Source organism: Melospiza georgiana, chromosome 21 (genome assembly GCF_028018845.1).
Source record: "Melospiza georgiana isolate bMelGeo1 chromosome 21, bMelGeo1.pri, whole genome shotgun sequence".
Classification (NCBI taxonomy): Eukaryota; Metazoa; Chordata; class Aves; order Passeriformes; family Passerellidae; genus Melospiza; species Melospiza georgiana.
The window spans coordinates 5,616,891-5,634,687 of NC_080450.1; the positions used below are offsets into that span (position 1 = coordinate 5,616,891).

At 44.6% G+C, this 17,797-nt stretch overlaps 1 protein-coding gene across 1 annotated transcript in view; it reads left to right on the forward strand.

The window, feature by feature from the left end:
- CA10 (carbonic anhydrase 10) overlaps nucleotides 1-7,415 on the forward strand; it is a 149,976-nt gene extending 142,561 nt beyond the window's left edge. Inside the window, exons 8-10 of the mRNA XM_058039021.1 lie at nucleotides 2,858-3,012; nucleotides 5,219-5,393; nucleotides 6,238-7,415. Of these exons, the coding sequence (XP_057895004.1) occupies nucleotides 2,858-3,012; nucleotides 5,219-5,393; nucleotides 6,238-6,260 (353 nt within the window). The 3' untranslated portion in view covers nucleotides 6,261-7,415. The remainder of the gene's footprint in view (nucleotides 1-2,857; nucleotides 3,013-5,218; nucleotides 5,394-6,237) is intronic.
- The last annotated feature ends 10,382 nt before the right edge of the window (nucleotides 7,416-17,797 follow it).

Below are 17,797 nucleotides of genomic sequence, written 5' to 3' on the forward strand. Positions count from 1 at the left end.
TCCTTCACTCAATAAACACTATATTCCCTATAAAAAGCTTTATTATAAAGAGAACATACAAAGATTTCACTGTGAAAGCCAATCCCACACATCTATTACAAGCCTAGGGATAAAAGGATTTACATTATTTCCTAGGTAAATTGTCAGAGTCAAGGCCTTTATGTGAATGAATGTGAAATTTAATGAAATCTAATTTGTAGAGAGAAAAATTCCTGGGTTTGGAAATCACCGTAAGGCATGAGCAGAACAAGAATAACACATTGTGGACTGCAGATAGGAATGATACAGAGTGTGTCCAGGAAGGGCTGGATGGATTTATGAAAGGAAGCTTGTCACTGGCAAGAGATCATAACAGGGTGATTTTGAGCATTTTTGAATGTATTTTCAGTAAATACAAGCAAGAATTTGGAGGGCGGCAGTCTGGTATTAATACCAACCCACCAGGTCTGCTTCAACTCCAGAACAAGAAACCCTTACCAAGATGTGGGGAGAGGACAGACCTGTTCGTGGGAAAAATGTTGGCAACCAAATTCTTACTGTGTCATCTTCTCTCAAAGAATCATCTGCCTTCCCATGGGAATATAACTCACATACAGGCATTAATAAGTCCTGTGTTTTCTTGGACAAACCCTTATTTCATTCACCCCTATCTTTGACTTTTCCTGAAGTGGTATTTTCCTCCAGTTCCTCATAGGAATATCTCTCATCTATATTAATCTTCAGTTAGTTTTCCATCTCCTAGTAAACCTTTCAGGGCAAATTCTACCTGGTTGAAATGATTTTAGCCCAGCTGAAGCCAATATGGCTGTGAGAAAGCAGATTTGGTCTTTAGGGATCTCTTCTGCCTGACTCTGTGCCACTTGGTGTTAAAACACACCACTTTCCATGGCTCATAAATAATGAACAGGATGTTCATGTGGGAAAGGGAAAAGTGTGTGACAACTCATTGAAAACAGGCATTGGCATGAAAAAAATCCATCAGTTCTCTTCCGATGCAATTCTAGCAAAATCACCAGTGCACTGCAAATAATGTTTTCAATCACCAGATGTATTCAGTCATCTCTACTTGTTCAAATATAAGTGCATTTTGACTGTGATTTCATGCTTGTGTCTGGAAGATTTGGGTTTAGGAAGAAGCTGTCGTGGGCCATGGGCCACTGAAGCCTGGTCATGTTAAAAGAGGGGACAGTAATGGCACTTCCCCTTCTGCTTGAGGATCCAGCCAGCACTGCAATCACCCAGCCCAAGCTGCAAGGGCAGGGCAGAGGACTCTTTTTCTAACAAACACGAGAGGGCCTGCCAGGATTTTTTTTTGTAAAACAACATACTGTTAATATAATAAAATATGTATTAATAATAATATATAATGTTATATATTATTAATAAATAATAATAATATATAATAAATACTGTTATTTAATATTAAAAATATTAAATAACAGTAAGGCCCTGGTCAATGAGGCGGAAACATTACACTCTCACCTTGACACTTTAACTGGGCTGTAGCTGCCAATATTGTTGCCCCCAAACCCTGTTCCATGTTGACTCTGCTGTGTTAAAATAAACAAACAAGGTCACATTTTCTCTGCCTGTGTTCTTTGATTTTCTGTTGCCCAAGACAATAATCTGCAGCCCTTCTTATTTTTCCATTAGGTTGTACAAGACAAGTCTTTTGCTCATCTAAGTTATGTCCTTCAGCTACAATATGTTAAATTCAAGTTGAATTGCACCTTTCTTTTTTAGCTCCTATACAATTCCTTGATCATTTGGATTTCTCTACAAATCAAGGTCAGCTTATGTGGAGCATTGAAAGAGGGAACACACCTCAGTGTGCACTTTTCCTTGCCTGCATTTTAACATTTCCTCTGCAAATGAACCAAATTGGAGACACCACACACAGGTGAAAGGGTTCAAAGAGAACTCACAATGTTGCAAATCATAACCACCCCAGCTTCCTCTGAGATACACACAAGCAGCAGTGTATCAGTAATAAAATATGTTTATCCCTGAGTGGATGAACTCCTACAGCCTAAGATTTGGCAGGCAAATCTGAGTTTTAGCTTTGACAGCACTGCCAAAAGTACTGTAAGGCCAGCATTACCCAAGAGAAATAGTGCAGATAGTACAGAAAACACTGAGGAACTCTGATGAATTTTGAAAGATATATCTCATTATATTTAGGTACATATCCACAGGATAAATTCTGTTGCAGAGGAATACACTTCATTAATTCCTAGAGAGCCTTACAATAAAGGCAGGACTCCTGGTCTTTCTGAGGGAGCTGGCACTGCACCCACACCACTGTGCACATGAAAGGCTGGGAGGCTTCATGGAGCAGCTTTATTATCATGCACTAACTGCAGTTTCCTCTCATGCCAGAAGGGCAATTAAGTTTTAATTCTCTTGGCCTTTCTGGGGCTTTGTTGAGCAAAAATTGTTAATGACCCCAAAAGATGGAAAGTCAGCATTCTTCAAAGGCTTCTGCATCTCAATCAATAACTGCAACTTCAAGAAGCTTTTGACTCCAGTCCCTAAATGTGATTTAGAGTTGCCCTGTGAGTGCCTGTGCTCAGTTCCCAGTGTGTGTGAATGGGAATCTCAGTGCAGATGCACCCAGCAGGGTGAGGGATATTACTTGTGTTACTTGTTCTTGTCTAAATTGCTGGAGGATCCAGAAATGTGCATCTGTTAAGCTTCATTCTTTGGTAGAACTGAACATCATGTCATCATGTTCTGGAATTAGGAGACATGAAAAGGGTGATTTTTTTTTTATTTGTTTGTTTTGTTTGGGGGTTTTTGTTGTTTGTTTTGTGATGCTGCTGTTTTACCTGAGTTGTTTTCCTCCTTTGTTCTCCAGATGATGCGTACTTACTACAGGGGCTTAATATTGAGGAACTTTATCCAGAGACATCTAGTTTCATTACGTATGATGGGTCAATGACAATTCCACCCTGCTATGAAACAGCAAGCTGGATAATAATGAACAAACCTGTCTACATAACAAGGATGCAGGTAAAGCAATTTACAAATTACTCAGTCTAGGATAGGTACAAAGTAATATTTTAAACATATTATTTCTAGCTTTACATAAGATTCAACTCTTGTGCTGTAGGGATCCCTGCATGCTATTTATACAGGTTGCAGAAGCATTGAAGAGGGTTTTGTCAAAATAAAAATACCAACTGTTTAGAACTCCATCAGTATCTACACACACAAACTTTAAGGGGGACCCTATTTTCAGTGAGGGTTTGAACCAAAAGGTTTTCAGCAGTCTCTCCACAACTGCATCATTCTGTGATGCTGTGAACAGTTACTTGGAGACTCTACAACAAGTACATCAGTGTTGTACAAACATAACTGAGGTTATTAAGGATAACAGAGGCCATTCCTAGGTCTGAATAAACACGTATCAATAGCACATAATGTGACAGAGATGCAGTATATGGAGCCTTCTGGAAATAAAATCAGCCAGTGCTTTCTGGTATAGAGTAAAATTACAGGATACACACCACAGATACCTTTGGAAAAATCAGACTGAATATTGAAGCCCCTATTAGAGAGAAGCAAGAGAAACTATGCAAGAGAAAACACAACTTCACATCCAAAAGGAAGCTATTGAGGAAACGCACCAGTGGAAAAATCTCAAAAACTAAATTTCTGTACAACTTGCTTACAATCCAAATCCTGGCGTCAGAAAACAGCAAATTTAACAGCAACTGACCTCTCCTCCAGAGTTTCCATCAGTGAGTTGCCTACAGAGCTGTGACCTGAACTAAAACCTCCTCTCTTGTATACTTGAACCTCCATCTGCTCGGCCCAAGCAGGCAGCAAAAGAAATGTGGCCTGAGAAATGAAATTAGAAACAAGAAAACAACCCTAAATATCACTTTGGGATTTAAAATCATATTAACATTGTAAATAAGATTACTTTTAAAAACTCGAGATGTTTTATTTTTGTGATATTCCTTCTGTCCAGTTTAGTCTGGAGGTAGTGAAAGCACTTTGTTTCCTTTCTAAATGGGTGATTTGGGAGATGACACAGCTAAACAGAGGCAAAACGCTCACTAGTGTGAACTTTTCAAACACACGACCTGAATATTTTCCTACAAGCAACATTTTTAGGTCCAACATTCATGTGCAAAATAAGGATTCAAATATTTCTAGTCTGTGCTGCTACCTATGGGTTATACCCTCATGATATTTGCTACTTGTCATGCTTTAATGGTTAATCACATCCTCCATTAATGCTTAGTTATATCCTCCATTATTAATGCTGAAAATTGATTTTGTGGAATACTTACTAATTATGTTGTGTACTCATACTGAAAAAGCTGCAGTTTTCCCTAAAAGCTGTTAAAGACTTCCAGTACATAAACCCCAGCTACTGGATTTCCCCATTAAATGCCATAAACAAACATCCTAAATTGTACACTAATGTGGAAAATAATTTGTTTTTATATCTTTAAACCAAAATATTGAGGATTTCTGGTTTGTAATGTGAAACCTTTTTTTTTCCCTCTCTGATTTTGGTTGACTTGGATCAATCAAGAGTTGCACAGTCACCATAACAGTCATTTCTGCCAACCAGCACTGGATGCACAGGATGATTCACCATTTCCCTCTGTGCTGTGAAACCAGCACAGGTTTCTGCTGTAGGAACACTCACAGTCACAGCACAGACAGAATCATGACAGACCTGTCAGCAAAAAGAGGCTCTCACTTTTTAACATCATTAATTTCATGACTTCAGCAGCATCACTGTCAGTTTTCCTTCCCATCCAGCCTGCCCCTACCTGGTTCTTGAATAACACCAACCAAAACTGTGGCTTCTCAACTGAAAGCTACACTGTTCAGGAAATTTGCTCTTGTCATTCATCAAATTCATTTGCTCTGTACCAGCTGCTGCCATCCAGCACTGTTTATTCCATTACTTTCTGGCTCACCCAAAGATACCTCAATACTATTTTCATTCACTCCCCACAAAACTGGTTACTCTCATTTAAAATGGGGCTCAGAAACAGAGGAACACACAAGGAATGGTTTTAAGTTAACTCTGACTACAAACTGGCAGAGTTAACTTAAATTCGGTTTCACTGAAATTCTGTTTCACTGAAATTCTGTTTTACTTCAATTTATTAACTAATCTATTTAATAGTGTTGTATGTTGTTTACTTGCAGCAAAGACCAGTACTAAAACCCCCCTGTTTTGTCTTTATAGATGCATTCTTTGCGACTTCTAAGCCAGAATCAGCCATCACAGATATTTCTGAGCATGAGCGACAATTTCAGACCAGTCCAGCCTCTCAACAATCGATGTATCCGAACCAATATCAACTTTAGTTTACAGGGAAAAGATTGTCCAAACAATAGAGCACAGAAACTACAGTATAGAGGTACGTTCCACCTCCAGAATGACCCTTTCTATGCTTTCACTGAGCTCCTTTCTTTGAGAAATCCAAGGGCATACGAGGCACACAAATAAAAACACATAAAACTCCAGATCTTGGGGAATAACTGTGTCAGTGAATTGCCACACATTTGAAATAGATGAGTAAATGCATGACAAAAAAAAAACAGCCTAGGACATCAAATATGTTTTTTAGAAGTAAATAGGACAGGCCCTTGGTTTTCTAGCCTCATTTTAAAGTCTTCTCCCCTTACAAAGTGCATTTTGCTCTGGTTTACTCATCCACCAAGGGGGATGAACTAGTCTTGATGACAGCTGATCTCAAACAAAATTAGTAATTGATAATTTCAATTTCAAGGTGCACCACCATAACAAACACCTGAATTGCTAAGTAGATATAAAGCTGGAGATATAAACAATGAAGCAGCTCAGTCACCTGCAGCTCAAGTCCTACACTGCCACAGCTGAGCTTTAATGTGTCTCGTGCATCTTTGAGCCCAGGCACACAACTGTGTTGCCTGAAATAATAGTGTTAAAGTGCCCTCACAGCAGTAATGTCATCGTTATGAAGGAGAAGCACTAAAGGAATGAAAGGACATTTTCAGCAGCGAGGCAGATGACTGTGTTGCAATACTTCAAAGGAAGAGTCATTCTTCAGACTTAATTCTTTTCTAGAAAAAGGAGGAAACTGAACCTCCGTTCTTTTTTAAGACATTTTGTCTAAGTGCTTAGTGTAGTGTTAAAGCAGTTAAATTTGATTCACAGTCTTAAACCAGTTTCATATTTGGAGTTTATTGAAGCATAATTGTTTTTGTTTGTTTCTCTTCCAGTAAATGAATGGCTCCTCAAATGAGACAGAGCAGGCAAAATCCAAATCCTCAGTGGAATGCTTCTTCTGGGAATTGACATCATCTGCAATGCACCCAACCTCCCTCTCTGGCTCACATGCACTTTGTGCTGTGGGAAAACAGCTGCCATGCTGGAAAACTCCTCAAAATTTATTCATGTGATTGATGGCCATTTAAAAACAAAACAAAACAAAAGACAAAACAAAAGTATTACAGTAAATGTGATTACAATTTTCCTGAACTAATTTGGAGTCACAAAGAAAGACTTTTCAGACTTTGTACATATGAAATTCTTAATCTTCTCCCTCTCTCTCCCTCAACTGAAAAAAAAAGAAAAAAAAAAGAAAAAAGGTGGATCAGTACAGCATCAAAGTGGAGTTGTGTTCTGTGTGCCAAGTAATCTTGGAAAGCTCTCATTATTTCACTATCATTAATGGATATTGACAAGACAGAACAAGACTCCTGTAAAGAAATCATTTCTAGGTATGATCTTTCTGTTCATTTAATTTTAAAAGGGACAGACTTTGATAGATAAGTATTGTAAATATATCACTGCAGAATATAAAGGAAATTTAAATATTTCCCTCTGTCACATATCTGTAGTAGGATTTGGCAAAACCAGAATATATCCATTTTCTGTTTCTTGCTTTACAACAGATCATACGTTGTGTTGGTTACTATTAACAACTCAATAAATGTGTTTAACAAATTAATTTAGTTAAGTTGCTTTGATTTCTTTTTTTCCTTTCTGAAATGACAAGCCTCTTCTACTTGTGGATGCATTATTTGTGGTTTTATTTTTTTTTTCCCTCTTTTTTTTTTGTTCTTTTTTTTTACTTAATTTCTTTGTTTGCAGCCCATTCAAGTGAGTGAAGGACAATTGGGAATGCACTTAAAGGTGGTATAACTTAAACTCCACTGGGCTCAGAAGCAGAAAGCAGATGAAACATATCTCAGTTTAAAACTGTCATTTTCCTTGCTGAAGCCATTGCCGGGACAAACATTCAATCCTGTAAATTTGTGGTGAAAGGAATATTTTTTCTTTACAGATAAAGCAGGAGCTGGCCTAGTAAAAGCAAATGCCTTTTTTCTTATTTATAATGGTCATTCACTGTGTTTGGTTACTGTCAAGAACTCAATAAATGTGTTTAACAAGTTCACACAGCACATGTTTGACCTTCTTGAATACTGAGGGATTTTTCAGGTTGATATTTTTTTCAGTCTGGAGAGGGGTCAGGCCTCATGATCTCCCATCCCTAATGCTCACATTGTACCACATTTAAGTTCACAGAAAGCAAGACAAAGCCAAACAATTCTCTGGTACCAAGAAATTGTTTACACCAAATGGAAGAACAGGCACTACAAGAAGTGTGAGGGAACAGCCAGGGAGCTTTAATGTGACAAAAATTTATTTGCAGGTTTATGATAAATTTTCACAAATTAATGAGAAATTTACTTGTTTGGGACACTTAGGAGAAGAACAGGTCCTACACAAATGATATTATGGTTCCTTACATAAAGGATTCTTCAAAGTTACAGTGACGAGCAAGAAGGGAACAAATATGAGATAACCTTCAATATTCTCAGACAAACACACAAAAAAGAAACTTCTCCAAACTTTACTGCCTTAAAAATATTTTTTCTTTTTTTCTTTTAACAGAATTTACCTGTAGTAGATTTACAAAACAGAGCACAGAAATAACATTCTGTGCAAGCAACACCATAAATACTGTGAAATGACTAACAAGAGACACTCAGCAATGCAATCTGGTTATTTTTCCAGTGTAGGATTTGTCACTGTGAATCAGGAGATGTTGTGAAAGGGCAGTAAAGTCTAGTGAGTGATTGTGGCAGGCTGGAGCCTGGCAAGGTAAGCAAAGCCCTTTGTGTCTCAGGGATGGGCATTTTATTATGATGGGTGGAAGAGAGAAAGAAAAAAAAATCAGATGACACTGACTTCAAGATGTTTCTTTTAATGAACGTTTTCATGTCAACAGTCATTACAATGCTAATGTCAACACTTTTTTGGAAGTAGTACCCATATAAGATTCATTAGGGATGTCATAAGCATCCCACAACATATGGTGTCTCAAATCCAATTACTTTTCTATTCAAACCATGACCTTGAATAGGTTTTAAAGCAAGAAAGAACACCAAGAAAAAGCTGCTATTGCTTATTTGATGGCCCAGTGGCATAGTACTGAAATTCAGAATTATGCCGTTTTTCTGTCTGTTCTGCTTTCCAGTTTTGTGTCCAGTCTAAAAAAAGTGACAGAAGCTTAGTTTAGAAAAACAAGTAGTGGCAACATCTACTTCCTGAGACTGTTTGCACGTTGAAAGCACTGTGTACACAGAAAAGGGCATTTTGAAATACTTCAAGCAGCATTTGGCTGGGTTTCAAGTATCTCTGATTCTGAGGACTAACACTGCAGTTCTCTGTATCCTGCATGGCCTGGAGCTGACATCCCTCTTTCTGCTGTGATAACCTCCCAACCTAGATGTACAACACCATCTCACCAACCATCAGCCTCTCACCTCACAGCAGCTGCTGCCTTGGGTTGTTACACCCCAGGTCAGTGAGGCAGATGCAGAAACTGGGATGCCTTGGGAGAACACTCACTTTCGATTTAGGGCGATGCATTGACTTTCAATATAGGGCGACACAGTGAGACATTCTCCCACAGTTCCTTACTTATTTATGTTAATGGTCCCAGCTACATCACCCCTGTTCTCCTCCCCAGCTCTAGAATGTTCCCTGTTCCCGCTTCCCCTACTGTTTCCCGTTCCTTGCAACTCCTCCCCTGTATCCCTGCTGGCTCTTTCCCTCTGACCCCCCCTTTGCGCCACCCCTAATCCCTCTACCCATTGGCCCTCGGACCTGATGCTCCACCTCCCTCATTCCATATAAAACCCCTCGACCCTTCTTTGTTCTTGGTTCTTCTGCCCCCGAGCCCCCAGTTAATAAACTGCCACTGGAACACCATATGATATCTTACTGAACACCAAATGATATCTTACTGGAACGTCTCTCCTTGCTATAATACTAGGGCTAGCACTCTGCTGCTACATAAATAATACTGGTTATAGAAAACTTACAATTACTTGCCATGTTTTTGCAAGTTCTTCCTAAATCAGCTTATATTGTTACAATATAAACACTCATGCCTTTAATGATACAATTAAATCTAGAGCTATTACTGCATATATTTCCCATACTTCTTCACTGAGCTTTGCTGAAATATTCCAAATCATTCTTGCAGTTTAATGCATTTAAATATGTAATTATGTTTAGCACATTTATTATGCACAGTCACTAGAAATCAAATTCACTTTGAATATATTTTCTAATTGCTACTTAGAAGCACTTGCAGACAAAGTAAGTGCTGAGGCTACATTAATGCACAGATAAATGGTCTTGGTTTGAAAAGACAGGTGTCTGCTAAGGAAAATGGAAATGATCCCCTGGGCATTGCACTGCCACATCCCTTCCCTTACAAACATAGACCTGGAAAAGGACTCAGATGTCCTGCACTCACCTTCTCTACTAAACACAAGGGAAACACATAAGTCAGGCAAGATCTTCACTCAAGTTCACTCATTGAACACTTGAAACTGGAGCCAAAGCCAGCAAAATACTTGTATTCATTTATAAAGTATCACAAATAGGCAGATGATGAAAGAGTTTGCTGAGTTTAGGAATAAAGCATAAAAAGCCTGTCAAACCAGGACTAGCCAGTGCTCCCAGTGACTAGGTTACAGGCAATGCCTCAAACCTGATGGCCCTTTCTTCCCTCAGATTTTCATGGGGTATCTGTGGTCTCATTCATGTACAGGAAAACTGTAGGCCAGGCTTTCTTTTAGAAGGGATCAAAGAGCAAAGGCATGATAAGCTAATCATCACCATTCATAGAGCACTGTGGACTCCCCAGCAAGAGGGTCCTGATTTGACCCCAGAGCCTCATGAATCCCAATGCCAAAACTGCTGAAAGTAGCAATGTTACATTCAGGGAGCTGAATCTTGATGAATCAGCATGGTACCCTCAGTCTGTATTGTCTGGACACAGGGAAGAATCTTCTCAGCTTTCTGACACTTTGTCATGCAAAGCAGATGAGCAGAAGCTTCAGTCCTAAAGGCAGAAACCAAAAACGAACAGAGGTCAGAGAGAAACACTTTTATTTCTCCACCTTTACTGAGTCGGCCAAAACTTATTTCAAGACGCTTTAGTGGACAGAAAAACTCAAGCACCTGCAAACTTTGCAGAAGCTGTGTGAGGACTCAGAGACTTGGTGAAACAGAAGATTCCCACATCAACCACCACAATATGTCTGTACTACAGAACACAAACAACACTCCGCTGCTGAAAAATAACTGAGCCAGACAAGTGTTGTATCCTCACATAAAGACCCCTGGGCCAGCATAGTTGAAGTTTATCTAGGCACTGCAAGCAGAATTACATTTACTCATTTCTTCAGTAGCAAATTTTCTTCCCCCTGTGTATTCCAATGTGTTTCTTTATTCCATCAAACTAAAGCACCTTTCCAAAATCCTGCCCACTATTCTCCAGTACACGATGAGCAAATTTGTAAAAAGCTCATTATATTATGGCCTTGCACTTAAAGAGCCTATGCAAGTTTAAATTGACTGCAGAATTCTCTTAACTCTGTGAGAGTTTCTTACAACTACCTTTGTGCTCATTGTCCAAGAAATAGTGTTATTAAATATATCAGTTCTTCTCTCCCCTGCAGCTCAGAGCATTGTAACACTTATTTACGCATTTTTATACACACATACAAAGTGTCATATATGTGGCAGTCATCGATTGTTCTGTAATGGTTAGGGGATTCATATATCATAGCTCTGGCATACTGATGTTATCATCTTCATGTTTTCAGGCCCAGGAGGAGTTCCATTTTTTAGGTTGATACCGTAATTTCTCTTGTTGTCAGTTCCAAGCATTATTGACAAGACTGTCAAGAAGTCACCTTTCATGCATTTATTTTCTCTCCCTCAGTTAATTTAAAGATTTTCAAATTATAAGAAGGATAATTTAGCCTTTAAGGTAGAAATAAATCCAATGGATGCAATGCATTTAAATTTATTTCTTTTACAGTACAATTAGTCGTTCCTGTCCAACAAAGCATTATTTTTATGTGGCCTATTGTCTTTTAACTAATATCCAGCTTTTCAGTCCAGGACCTAGAACTCAACTGATTATTTTATTAAATAAGTTTCTATGCAGTTCCATGACATAGAAAAATCATATTTATGCATTATAAATATTGTATCTTAGCACTAGTACTTCAGAACTCTCCATCATAGATGTCACTATAATGAAAAATACTATGGTTGAATTTCTACAAAAAGAGCAGTAAATAAACAGAAATTTAAATTATATTTCCTCAAACCAACTCTTTTGACTAAGAATGACTGCAAAACGTAACCAGACTCCAAATATCAAATTTACCAGAGCTGTAAAACCCACATCAATAGGATATTCAGGTAGAAAAAGGTGTTAGTGTAAGATAATCAAGAGAAGAGTCCTCAAGAATAAAAGCAATATATCAGTAACAAATTAGGTATTTAATTGAAACCAAACTTGTCAAGACACTAAAACACTCACAATTTGTTAATAATCCTGATATCTAATCATGCAAATTGTTTAGTAATATTAAAGGCCTGTAGGATAAGCCTTCACACGTAATCAAATCTTCCTGTTTCCCTTCCATTTATTTACAAAGGAATGGGTAGAGCTTTTCAGACATGAAGCAATTTCTATGAAATAGCCTCTTCTCAGCTGCAGAATAAGCCCGCTAAAAGAAGTGCTTCTTGAAAATTAATCTTTATTTCCAGTCACCACAAAAAATGCCAACTCTAAAAAACATTTATCACCTCCTAGTGACTTCAACAGTTCCCATCTCTCTCTGTTAAAAAAAAGCTGAAATTATTGTGGATCACTGTCTGAGATCAGACAGCTACAGAAGCTGAACTGGGCAGCACCACAGACCTTTTGGCCCTGGTACAGTGAAAGCCAAAGGAGAGATAAACTCAAGGCAAGAACAGAAGTGAAGACATCACCAGTGTCACATCATCAGAAGTGACAGTCTGGTCACTTTGACCCTCTAAGGCTGCTTTGATGAAGGAAGATGCAACAAGGACTTTACTGGCAAAAGAAATAACAAAGTACATTACTAGTGCAAGAAGAATAATCAGAAAATTGTGTTTCTAAAAGGGACCGGGACAAAGGGCTCAGAGTAGAAAATTTTGTATGAACACAGTGACCTATAAATACTGGCAAACTGTGTAATAAACTGGCTTTGCTTTGCTGGCATAAGCTGAGTCTGTGTCTGACAATCCTCACAGACCTTTTCTTACCATGTAACCACCAACCACCATAGGCTTTTACACATATGTAAAGCAGATTGTACCACAGATGTCTGCATTTGTAATAAACAGCTGCTAATATTTATGAAAAAAAACTCCTGACCATCATAACCCCATGGTGACAATCATTTGTTGCTTTTTCTCTTTAGAAGCAAGAGCAGTGGACACATCTTTGTGAGTTCCTTCAGGCTAAATGCATTCAATTCAATGGGAATGATTCCATTCACACACTGGTTCCTGCCCAGCACTGAAATATCATTTCTGGAACACTCCTAAAGGCCTGATTTTTCACCACCAGGACTTCATGCAAGTTTTACCTGAAAAAGCATGTCAGGTTGTGTCTATTACTAACCTAGACAGCTTAAGGTAGACATGTTGTAACAGGAACTGAAATGGCTGAAGCTGCCCCAAAATGCAGCAAGCACACATTTTGATCAGAAGATGCTGAACACATTGCTGAAAACCAAAATTGTTTCCTCTAAACAACAGCAAAAAATCCACCCTAAAGGCCTGAATCTCATGCCAGCTAACACATCCATGGGAGTATGGGGGCTGCACTTAGCCAAAGCAGCGGCGGTTGATGCCATGCAGGAAGGGAAGAGCATCCAGGCCGGGCAGTTTACTGGGATCAACATCTGCCTGAATCTCTTCTTTTTGGTTAAAAATCCCCCAGGACTAAGCCATCCTCAATATGTCTAAACAGTAAGTTTAAAATGTTCCTTTAAAGTTACAGGTGCTGATGCCGAGCAAAAAAATGATATTATCATTACAGCTCTCTTCCTTCTCTTCTCTCCTCTTCTCTCTCTTCTTCTCTTCTCTTCTCTTCTCTTCTCTTCTCTTCTCTTCTCTCTCTTCTCTTCCTTCTCTTCCCTTCTCTCTCCTTCTCTTCCCTTCTCCTTCCCTTCCCTTCCCTTCCCTTCCCTTCCCTTCCCTTCCCTTCCCTTCCCTTCCCTTCCCTTCCCTTCCCTTCCCTTCCCTTCCCTTCCCTTCCCTTCCCTTCCCTTCCCTTCCCTTCCCTTCCCTTCCCTTCCCTTCCCTTCCCTTCCCTTCCCTTCCCTTCCCTTCCCTTCCCTTCCCTTCCCTTCCCTTCCCTTCCCTTCCCTTCCCTTCCCTTCCCTTCCCTTCCCTTCCCTTCCCTTCCCTTCCCTTCTCTTCTCTTCTCTTCTCTTCTCTTCTCTCTCTCTTCTCTTCTCTTCTCTTCTCTTCTCTTCTCTTCTCTTCTCTTCTCTTCTCTTCTCTTCTCTCTTCTCTTCTCTCTTCTCTCTTCTCTCTCCTTTAACCCACCCTGTTCTCCCGGTCTCTCCTCTCCGGGCAGCGGGCAGGGATGCCAGCAGTGCCACCACATCCACCTTTCCCAGCGGGTTGGTGACAAAGGCAGGGCTCTGGGCGCTGTTTTTCCCAGGGGTGCCCGCCTGGTTCAGCGCGGTTTCGGGGGTGTTCGCGGCGGGGCTGTTCCCACGCGGCCGCACACAGGAGCAGTCACTCAGCATCAGCGGCAGCACAACGCGGCTCCTGCTGCCCCCCGACGGACAGACACACGGACTGCAGCAGAACGGGCGGGGAATGGGCGGGGGGGGGATGAAATCTGATACCCTCCCCATGGTCCGTGGGGGAAAACATCACCTTTGGGGAGGGGAAACACCTTTGGTGAGAGAACACAACACCTTTGGTGGGCAGTAGCTGGTGAAGGAGCCCCTGGAGCTGCCCTCCCAGGCATGGCAGAGGGGCTGGGTGGCTCTGCACGGACAGGATGGGACAAATCCCCCCCCTTTGGTGTCAGAATAAGGCTCGGGGTCATTCCCGAGGATTTGGTGGCAGCAGCAGCCGCAGGGAAGCAGGATCAAGGCAGGGCTGTGCCATCACCCAGGTCCCTCTGCAGCCTCTGGTGGGGGAGCAGGGACCAGAGCAGCGTTTGGGGTCACAGGATTGGGGTCACAGGGCTTGGGGGCACAGGGTTTAGAGTCACAGGATTGGGGGCACAGGGCTTGGGGGCACAGGGTTTGGGGTCACAGGATATGGGATCACAGATTTGGGGTCACAGGTTTGAGGTCACAGGGTTTAGGGGCACAGGGTTTGGGATTACAGGTTTGTGGTTTCACAGGTTTGAGGTCACTGGGTTTGGGGTCACAGGGTTTGGGGTCACAGGTTTGGGGTCACAGGGTTTGAGGTCACAGGTTTGGGGCCACAGGGTTTAGGGGCACAGGGTTTGGGATTACAGGTTTTGGGTCACAGGTTTAGGGTCACAGGGTTTGGGATCACAGGGTTTGGGGCCGCAGGTTTGGGGTCACACGTTTGGGGCACAGGGATTGGGGTCACAGGTTTGAGGTCACAGGGTTTGAGGTCACAGATTTGAGGTCACAGGTTTGGGGTCACATCCATCTGCTCCTTATGTGGGACAAGCATCCACCCCATGGCATGGCAGGGGCAGAGCAGATCCCTGATCCCGGGGCGAAGGGGCAGCTGCCCGGCTGGTGGGGACTGTCCCCCCTCACCCTGGCACCCCGGCCTGCCCTCGGTGCTGCCGGCCCTCAGCGTGCTCCTGGTGCCAAAGCACATCCGAGAGCACCATCTCCTGGGCACCGCGGGAACCGTCGGAGCTGGCCTTGGGCATTTTGGGCTGCCCTGGCTGAAGAGGTGTCCTCGTGGTGGGATCCATCCTGAGGAGCAGAATGGACACCCCAGAAGGAAAAAACGCTGATTTTCCCACTCTAATTCAAGCAAAGCAAGCGTGGGGGAAGATGGACAAGCTTGTGGGGGATGAGGGCAGGGTGAGAGATGGGCAAAGGAGGAAGAGGAGGAGGATGAGGGATGGGCAGAGGGGGATGAGGGCAGGGTGAGGGATGGGCAGAGGGGTGAGTGCCCAGCCCCGGTGCAGGACCCGCTGCAGGATGTGCAGCTCACCCCGCGCTGCAGCCCCAGAGGCTCCCGGCACCCCTTCAGTGCCGGATTCCTTGGGCTGACCGACCCCGCAGCATCACACGGGGATGGCAGGACCGTGCCTCCTGTCTCTGTCCCGTCCCGGTCCCTGACCCCGCAGCATCACATGGGGATGGCAGGACCGTGCCTCCTGTCCTGTCCCTATCCCTGACCCCGCAGCATCACACGGGGATGGCAGGACCGTGCCTCCTGTCTCTGTCCCGTCCCGGTCCCTGTCCCAGTCGCTGTCCCTGCCCCCGCGCCTGACGCCAGCTCCTCGCCCACTCCCGTGCCAAGCGGGCCAGCGGAGCCCTTTAAAGGCAAACGGGTTCCTCCGCATTCACTCCGCGGGAGCTGTCCCTGCCCGTCCCTCCCTGTCCCAGCTCGTCCCTGCCCGTCCCTGCCCTGTCCCGCTCCAGCCTTTGCTCCAGCAACGCGCCCTCCTCAGCCGCAGCCGGCAGCCGCTGTCCCAGGGGTGTCCCCGCGGTGTCCCCGCGGTGTCCCGGAGCTGTCCCGGGCCAGCCCCGTGCCTGGGCAGAGCCGTGCATGGAGGGGCCGCTGCCCTGGGGCCCCACAGCAGGTAAGGGGATTTTGGGGCCCAGGGTAAGGGAGGGGAGCAGTAATCCCTGATCCCTCCTGAGCCAGGGCAGGAGCCTGGGTCTGTTCTGTGCCAGGAGGGGAGTCCTGGTGTCCCCGTGGCTGTGGGTGACGGCCCTACAGGAGAGGGCAGCCCAGCCAGGGATGGCAGAACCCCAGATCAGCTGGAAGGGTGTCCATGGCACAGCCGGGTGTGAGAAAAGGGGAGCGGGCTGGGCAGGGGCTGGAAATGCTGCCAGGTCTGGAAAACCCTGCAGCTTGAGGAAGGTCAGGCTCCTGAGCTGGTCTGAGGGCTGAGCTGAGCGTGTCCCCTCTCCCTTCTCTCTGCCCTCTCCCTTTGTGCCCGGGGAGAGGCAGGGCAGAGCTTCAGCCCCATGGGAGTGCCCCACACTGCTCTGGGGCTGGGCTGGGCTGGCTCTGCCTTCCCTCCTCTCTGACTAACCCTGGCACAGGCTGGCTGCACCCAGCTCCAGCCTGAGCGTGCCCACAGCCTGGGGATGCCATGGCCTGGGCACCATGGCCTGGTCACCACCGTGGCCTGGGGATGCCATGGCCTGGCCACCACCATGGCCTGGCCTCCAGCAGGGCCTGGGCACCATGGCCTGGCCACCACCATGGCCTGGGGATGCCATGGCCTGGCCACCACCATGGCCTGGCCTCCAACAGGGCCTGGGGATGCCATGGCCTGGTCTCCAGCACAGCCTGGAGATGTCATGGCCTGGCGACCATGGCCTGGAGATGTCATGGCCTGGGGATGCCATGGCCTGGCCTCCAGCATGGCTTAGCCACCACCATGGCCACCACGGCCTGGCCACCAGGCTGGGCCATTCCCCAGCAGCCTGGAAGGAGCCCAGTGTGAGTGTCTGCTGCCTGCCCTGGCCATGTCACCTCCCTGGCTGTGTCACCTCCCTGCTCCACCAGCCTGGCTGCTCCAGGCTCCCCCAGGCCCCTCAGAGGTCTCTGGGATGGGAGCAGCTCCCTGTCCCTGGCAGGTTCCAGCTTGGGATGGGATTGCCCAGCAGCTGAGCACAGAGGCACTGGTGACACAGTGTGAGCCTGGGATGGCACAGTGTGAGGCTGGGATGGCACAGTTTGTGTCTGGGATGGCACAGTGTGAGGCTGGGATGGCACAGTGTGAGCCTGGGATGGCACAGTCTGTACCAGGAATGCCATAGTCTGTGCCTGGAATTTCTCTACCAGGCATTCAGCAGTCAGGGCTCTGTGCAGGGGCTCAGCCCCCTGCCCTGGGCTTTGCCAGCCAAGGAGTTTTGCCCTTCAGGGCTTCGGGGCTGAGACCCTCCATCCATCCCTGCCCAGGGGCTGAACCATGCTGAGAGTGGCCAGGCCGCGGTGGGCACCCACCCATCCCACCCTAGAGTGGCCAGGCCATGGTGGGCACCCACCCATCCCACCCTAGAGTGGCCAGGCCATGGTGGGCACCCATCCCACCCCATGAGGAATTGCCAAAGGGTGAGGACAGGACGCAGAATGGCTTCAGACTGACCCAGGGCAGGGCTGGATGGGATATTGGGAATTGTTCCCTGGCAGGGTGGGCAGTGCCTGGAGAGCTGAAGTGATGGACAGAACGATCGCTGCCACCCAAGCGTGATTAACCCCTTGTTGCCCCTCCTGGCCAGCGCAGCAGCG